This window comes from Lontra canadensis, unplaced genomic scaffold, assembly GCF_010015895.1.
Source record: "Lontra canadensis isolate GAN:19392208 unplaced genomic scaffold, GSC_riverotter_1.0 scaffold2, whole genome shotgun sequence".
Taxonomy (NCBI): domain Eukaryota; kingdom Metazoa; phylum Chordata; class Mammalia; order Carnivora; family Mustelidae; genus Lontra; species Lontra canadensis.
In genome coordinates this window covers 16,303,255-16,310,540 of record NW_022630996.1, presented here as the reverse complement: position 1 = coordinate 16,310,540, position 7,286 = coordinate 16,303,255, and the positions used below count along the sequence as shown (strand labels likewise).

The following is a 7,286-nucleotide window of genomic DNA, read 5'->3' as shown; positions in this document are numbered from 1 at the left end:
ACTTTGCATCCATTATTTAATCTTCATGACAGTCTTAGTAGGTTAGACTATTATTACTCCCATCTTATAAAGGAAGAACTGAGGAAAGCAGAACCCAAGGACAATAGCAAGCAAATCACAGAGCAGGACTTCAAATCTAATTTCTAACCACTAACCCTTAGGTGCCTTGGGTTGGTAGCTGTCTTTTGTAGGTCTTACTTATCCAACTAGATGACAACCTGATTTAGGATAAGGACTTGTGGAGGGGAGTGGTGGCGGGGAGAGGGGGGCTGGCCAGTTCAGTCGGCAGAGCATGTGAATCTTTCCAGTCCCACACTGGGCAGGGATTACTTTAAAAAAAAAAAAAAATCTGCCTCTAAGGGGTTTAGTAAGACAATAGCCACGCCTTACCGAGCAGCTCCTATTTATTTACTTGTATTCACTTGTATATTACTTTCCCCACTTTACAGATTAGGAAACTAAGGTTCAAATAGATTAAGTAATTTGGCCAAGGTGGTGGAGATGGGACACGACTCTTGATTTAGATATGCCCATTACCTACCCAAAGATGACAGCCAATAATCTTTGTACTTAATAGACGGGAAGCACAGGACTATATTCACCCAGACCCTGGTTAACTTCAGCTGGCATGACACTTAGGCAATGACAGTGACTATGGGAGAGAGGGAATTGTTGGAGAGCCCATCTCTTCCTTCCAGCTGTGTGAATATAATTTAGAGCTCACACTAAGCAGAGCCCAAAGGGTTGTTGTGGAATTCCTGGGTTCACACGCCAATCATAGGCTACTATGAACGAAGCCCCTTTTTGGGAGTTTTGTAGTTAATGATAAAGATAATGTTAGCACTTATGGAATGTTTTCTATGTGCCAGGCTCCATTCTTTGTGCTTTACAAGGATGAATTCATTTAATTTCCTGTTAAGGACTCTTACTATTCCATATAACATCTAAGGAATCCGAGGTACAGGAAGGCTAAAGGATCTGCCCAAAGCCCCCAACTAGCAAGTAGTGGTCCTTGGGACATCTGTCAGTGTGACTTCAGAGCCCTAGTGTCTCCTGACAACAGTGCAAGCGTCACTGAGTCCAGCACAAAAACAGACAAAACTTTAATGTAAGGAAAGACCAAAAATTCCTGCGGGCTAAGTAGAAAAGTTAGTTTTTAAGTGCCTGCCTGCCTGCCCGCACGTCTCCATCCCCAATTTCTCCTTTCCTCACCCACTCCTCCTGGAAAAACAAGACCTCAAGCCGAGAAAGTAGGGGAAAGGTCGCGGTTGTGATTTGGCTCCTCCCACCCTGCTTCTTCCGTCCTTTTTTTTTTTTGTTCAAAATCCCGGAGCCCTTGCAAGCTCCCGGGTTCTTGCCTATCTAGACCCGGCACTTGACCCTGACATATAAAACCGCCGCGGACCTGCCCAGAGTCACCTGCCCTAGCGCTTTGGTCTAGTGCCCTCCTCCTCCCCAGGAGGAAAACTATGAAACCGCTGACAGCCTTAGAGGTTCCTTCCCAGAGTCTCCCAAGGACTCAATTTCCTGAGATCCGGCATTGGGTGCTCTCACAGCAGAACCTCTACATTTCTCTAGATTCGCGGGGGGTAGGTGGAGGGCCGTGGAGAGCTGCTAAGTCTTCCCAGCCCCCAGGTCAAGGTATGAAGCTCGATCGTCACGTCCTAGCTCTTTGGTTCTGCCTGAAATTAACTCTTAAAAACTACATCTAGTGGCCACGTTTTGGGTGAGAAAACAGGCCCAGTGAGTACAAAGTGACTTGCCTCGTGCAGTCAGGCACAGACGCCAGTGCCCGCTGAGTAGTTCACCTTATACAGGACAAACTTTCGTAGAAAGCAGAACATAATAGGATGTGAAACGGCCTCGCCCTTCCAGTGATATCAATGGCAAATTAAACTTCATTGGGAATGGGAGGGCGGGGTGCGTGCTCGGAATCTTGGTACTTCCAGAAAGAGAAAGCTCTACAGTCGCGGGAATTTAAATACTGCGGGTGGGGGAATGGGTGGGGATCTGATGCCTTCTGGCAATCTGTGCTTTGTTGGACCGTCTGGTGAGGGAGCCCTTCTCTGCGTTCCCGCCTTCTTCCCACCGGAGAACCTCTGGATTTGGACACTTCAGATGTGTCTCCAACCCACTTGGAATGGGAGTATACGTGCTGATTCCCTCCCGTTTCCTGCGGCACAGCGGTCTGCGTTAACACACACGCTAGTCCTATTGCACACAGCAGTGACTCAGAGATCCAAAGCGGCTATTCTCCGAAACTGGTCATACTGGCATTGGTGCACTAGGGTCCAGACGTCGGACCGCCCCCGCGTGGGGGCGGGGCCGCGGACGTGCGTCAGGCGGAGCGTGCGGCCCGAGTGCGCGTGCGCGGCTCCGGGACGGGGCGGGGTCGGGGATATAAGAGGGCAGCGTGGGCCGCGTAATTCTGTCCCTCTTTGCCTCCGGCTGCGGCTTTACGTTCGGAGAATCGTTTGGGCTGTGATTTAGCGCTCCTCGGGAGCTGCCTTTTCTCCGGTCTTCTGCACGACGCGCTGTTACAGCGAGCGGGCCGCTGCTGGCCATTCCTCCTGGAGGTGAGCGGCCGTGTGGGCTTCCCCGGCTTTCCGCCCCCTTTCCCCAGGCTGCGTTGCCCCGCGGGCCGCCTGGGGGTTCCCGGGCTGGGGCCGCGTCTCCTGGGCTCCTGCCCTTACGCTCGGTCTCCGTCTGGGTCCGGAGTCAGCCTCTCCTGCCCTGTTTCCAGGGATGGCCCTATGTTTCCTGTGGCTCTCCCCATGCTCTCTAGTGCGGGGTTAGGCGTCCCAGTCCTGCCATCCCAAAGCACCCTTTGTATCACAGCACTTGGCGTGCTGTGTGTCTGACTGCCTAATTTCTTGCCCAGATTGTAAGCCCCGTGAGGGCAAGGTTGATGTCTACGGGACCCCGGCCCTCGTACCTTCCTGGGTGCCTTAACACGTTGTAGGTATCCAGGGTGTGTTTGTTAAATAAGTGAACTTGATAGATTTTAATGTCTTAGAATTATTTTGGCTTTATCAAAAAGTTGATGATGGACTGGAACCTGACTGAGATGTGAGGAGAAGCCCTAAGCAGGTTGTTTTCTCAGGGGCGTGTCCTTACCTCCCCCCTCAAAAAGACTCCGTTCAGGAAGGTTTTTGGTCCCTGGACTGTGGCATGGGGATTGTGCGATGCACCTGGCAAAAGTAAAAGGTTTTATTTTAGAAGAGGTCAAAATTTTACAGAGTGCCCTTGGATTAGTCCAAGAAGCAAGACTAGCTCTGCAGCCATGGAGTTTACAGTGTAAATATGCTTGGAGGTTCTGTTGCAGAAGAACATCTACTGGTCCCTGTCTCCCTGACTGGCTGAGCCTCACCCTTAGTTCCATGGGAAGATAGAAGTCAGGACTAGGAGCATGCATATCCCAAAAGGCTGTAGATTAATCTCACCTCTTTTTCCTCAGTATCCAGAGACCTTCGAGAAGTGAAGACTCCACTGCTCTACAGAGGAGAGGGGTCCTGTCAGCCATGAAGCCTGTGCTGAACCTCTATCTCTTAGGTGTGGTGCTGACCCTGCTCTCCATCTTCGTTAGACTGATGGAGTCCCTGGGGGGCTTACTGCAGAGCCCATTGCCTGGGAGCTCCTGGGCCACCAGAGGTCAACCAGCCAGCACAGAGCCCCCGAGGGTGTTCCAGACCATCCATCCAGAGGGGTGTGATAAGCCCTCTCTCCACCAGCTGTAACCTTGGAACACTGGCGTAAACACATCCAGGCAGGTGTCCAGTTCCTGGGCAGGAAAGCTCAGAACCTCAGTGTTACCAGAACTGTTACCAGGCCCATGAAGGGCCTCCACCTGGATGCTTCTTGCCCTGGAAGAAGAGCCTGTCTAATATACAGGTGTTAGTGGGTTGCCTGTGACTGCGATGGAACGCTTTCACTGTCCTCCCCAGGGTCTGCTGTACGCGCTGGTGTCCTTGGCAGCATGGCTCTGATGCCTCTTAGGGACTTGTGCTTCATATTCAGCTGTTGGGAGATGGTGTTGTCCTCATCTCTGCTTCATCAACATCGGACAAGAGTTCCTTCGGGCTTGGGTGTCTTATGGTCAGTTTATGTGGTAGTCAGCTTCTCTTCATGAGAGCTTGTCTGTGTCTGGACGACAGTTGAAGTGGTATATGGGTTGGCTGTAGGGAGGGGGATGATGAAACAGTCAGTGTCCACCTCTCATTGTTTCACATGGTAGAGTCCTTTCTCCAGCAGAGCATGTGTGCGTGCATATTGGTCTGAAGGGGGCAGTGGGATGACAAAGCCTGCGTTATGGCCACCATGTGGCTTAAATGAATTTTTCTAATGAAATAAAAATTGAATATATACTTCTAGTATGTGTCATTGGCCTCTGCCCTTGAAATTAGTGGTAGGGAAGGATCTTAGTTCCTAGATTTGGGGTTTGACATCTTAAAAACTCAGGAGCAGAAAAGTACTTAAAAACATTTTGTTTAAAACATAATGTACGGGCACCAGGGTGGCTCAGTTGTTTAAGCATCTGAATCTTTTTTTTTTTTTTTTAGATTTTATTTATTTATTTGAGAGAGAGAGGTCACAAGTAGGTAGAGAGGCAGGCAGAGAGAAAGGGGGAAGCAGGCTCCCCACTGAGCAGAGAACCCAATGCGGGCCTTGATCCCAGGACCCTGAGATCATGACGTGAGCCGAAGGCAGAGGCTTAACCCACTGAGCCACCTGGGCGCCACCCTAAGCATCTGAATCTTGATCTCAAGGTCGTGAGTTCAAGGCTCTGATTGGGCTCCACACCATAGAATTTACTTAAAAAAAAGAATATAATATAAGTAAACCTGAATTTGGAGGCAAGGGCAGTTGGGTCTGCCCTGAATCCATCAGTTTAATGAGCCTGGGCCAAAAATATCCTAGTCTTCTCTTGACTCTCCATTTCTAAAGAAAAAAAAAAAAAGATTTTCTTCTACTATCGCCCCGCCACCTCAGTCTCTGGGGGAAAGAGGACTATCAGCCCAGTATGCTTTTTTTCTTCTATCCTATTAGCCACCAGAATGAGTGCTCAATTTTGATTGTTCTCCAGGTAGGCCGGTAAAATGTCCACACTTCACAGACGGTTATTTCTGCTCACTCCCAGAACTTCACAGCTTGGCTTTTACACAGAAATGGAGGGTTTGGGGTTTTTTGTTTTTTCCCTTGTCTGTATCCACTCTTCTCCATGCCCTACTCCATGTTAAGTGCATTCACTCCTCTGACCATGGTAATACATCCATTCACACTCTCTTGATGTGTGTCATTTTACGTATGGTGAATTTGATTTACCTCAAAAGGTAGAAATGGAGTATGGCGCCTCTACTAAGCCACTTTTGCTTCCTGAGTTGTTCTTGAGCCTAAGTGCCATTACTTTAGAAGCTGCTGGTTTGGGTAGCTCTTCTATTTATTGCACTATGGTGGTCACTAGTGCTGTTCAGCAAGTGTTTCCAGCTTCCCACTTTCTGGGCACATGGTGCGATCTGGCCCCCGATCCTCTGGATGTCTGGGGTTCTGTGGCTCATCTCAGTAGCATAGTACAGTAAAAGATTAGGTTGGCTTTTCATCTCTGATTTCAGGCACTTTAACGTGCCAGTAGCTATCCTAGAACATACTACTTAAATTTGATACATTTTTCTCATTCTCACACCTCCAACTCCTTCAGGGTGTCTAAGTGGGAGAGCTGCACCTTAAGGCTCTTTCCCAAGCAGCTTAATTGAAATGATTCACAGAGTGCCAGAACTTTTGTGAAATCTTCGCTGTAAGATAGTTGAACCTACTTGGAGATTTTAACAGACGTGATGGCCATACCATTGTTCTCATCTTTCCTATGAAAAGGGTGACCTGCTGTCCCCATTTGCCTGGCAAAGGGATTTTCTGGGATGCAGTATTTTCAGGTCTGGGTTACCCCAAGACAGTCTGTCAGTCATCCTACCTACAAAGCTGAATTCAAAATGGCATTTGTCCTTGTAAACATTTCTCAGCTTTATCTGTTAACCAGTTAGGGATGTGAAGCAGTAGCTTCTGTGAGCCCTGCAAGCCCACTGATTTTTCTTTGCAGCTCTTGTGCCTGCTTGCAAGCTGGCCATTTCAGTTCTTACCTGAGCTAATCCTGTGCTTTGTCACTAGTGACCAACAGTATCCAATTCAGGCTGCTAAAATTCCGTTCTCTGACTTTTCTTCTTAGATAGATTAGATCAAGTATGTCTTCTAAGTTACTGCAGGCGACAGCTTTACCAAATACTTTGCTGCTGTATAACATGAGTTGCCCTCTTCTTATCTTTAAAAAGATCATCGCTTTGCTGCTTGCCCTCCAAGTAAGTTAATGTCGGGCATTGTAAAGTTTTTTGTTTTTTTAAATTATGCAACATCCACCTCTATAGTCCTCTCTCCTTATCAGTCAAGGACACATTAGGTTAGGTTATGCTGCAGCAGCAACAATTCTGAATTCTCAGTAGCTTAAAAGCAGAAGAGTTGCCTAAGACTGTGCTCCCAGGAAGCAAAATTAGGGTCTAATCAAGGAATATTCCCTTCCGCCAGGGTAAGGGACCTTCACATCTGCTCTGTGGCTTATCATGATTACTAGGTTGCTGTGTTTCCTGTTCCTCCCCTTCTCCCTTAGTGCATTCATCTTGTCCCTATTCTACCAATATTTATTAGATGTGTGGGGCTTGTCTTTTGAGTGTGTAGTTCTCCATCTGAAGCTACCTCGGAAAGTGATGTAGAGACTATAGTGCATCATTCAGAGATTCTTGAATTTGAACTTGATGTAGCTGGGAATTTTACTGGGTTGTCTTCTTTGGGGAGGTATGGTGAAAGCAGAAGGGACAGTGAGCTGCAGGAGGGATAGTGAGCTAAATGGTTATTGACTAGAAGGGTCATTAATGGTCTCCAAATATTTCTGCCCTTGTCTTTCAAGCACATGATAGAAGTGTACTTCCTGACACCTTTGTGGTTGGACAAGGCCATGAATTAGTTCTGACCAAAGAGTTGTGAGTGAAAGTAACTTGTGTCAATTCTAGATTGGAACACCTGAGTGTTATGCCCCAATAATTGATCCATGATTAAAGGAGTGAGACTGATACAAAGCAAAGGTCAAGCAAAGCTTTATTTCGTGCCAAGCATCAAGAATCTAACCGAACATTCGGGGACGCACCTCTTACAAGAGAGGGGGACCCTTCTCTGTTTCACAGTCTAGCTTTTAAGGGCAAAGGCCATGCGGTCGGGCCTGGCCACGCACAGGTGACCAATGAGAT

At 47.9% G+C, this 7,286-nt stretch overlaps 1 protein-coding gene across 1 annotated transcript; it reads left to right on the top strand.

Moving 5' to 3' along the window:
* Nucleotides 1-2,467: 2,467 nt before the first annotated feature.
* On the top strand, nucleotides 2,468-4,370 carry HILPDA (hypoxia inducible lipid droplet associated). Its single transcript, XM_032869816.1, is given in 3 exon segments — nucleotides 2,468-2,576; nucleotides 3,458-3,672; nucleotides 3,675-4,370. Coding segments are annotated over 2 exon segments (189 nt in total). The 5' UTR covers nucleotides 2,468-2,576; nucleotides 3,458-3,521; the 3' UTR covers nucleotides 3,713-4,370.
* The last annotated feature ends 2,916 nt before the right edge of the window (nucleotides 4,371-7,286 follow it).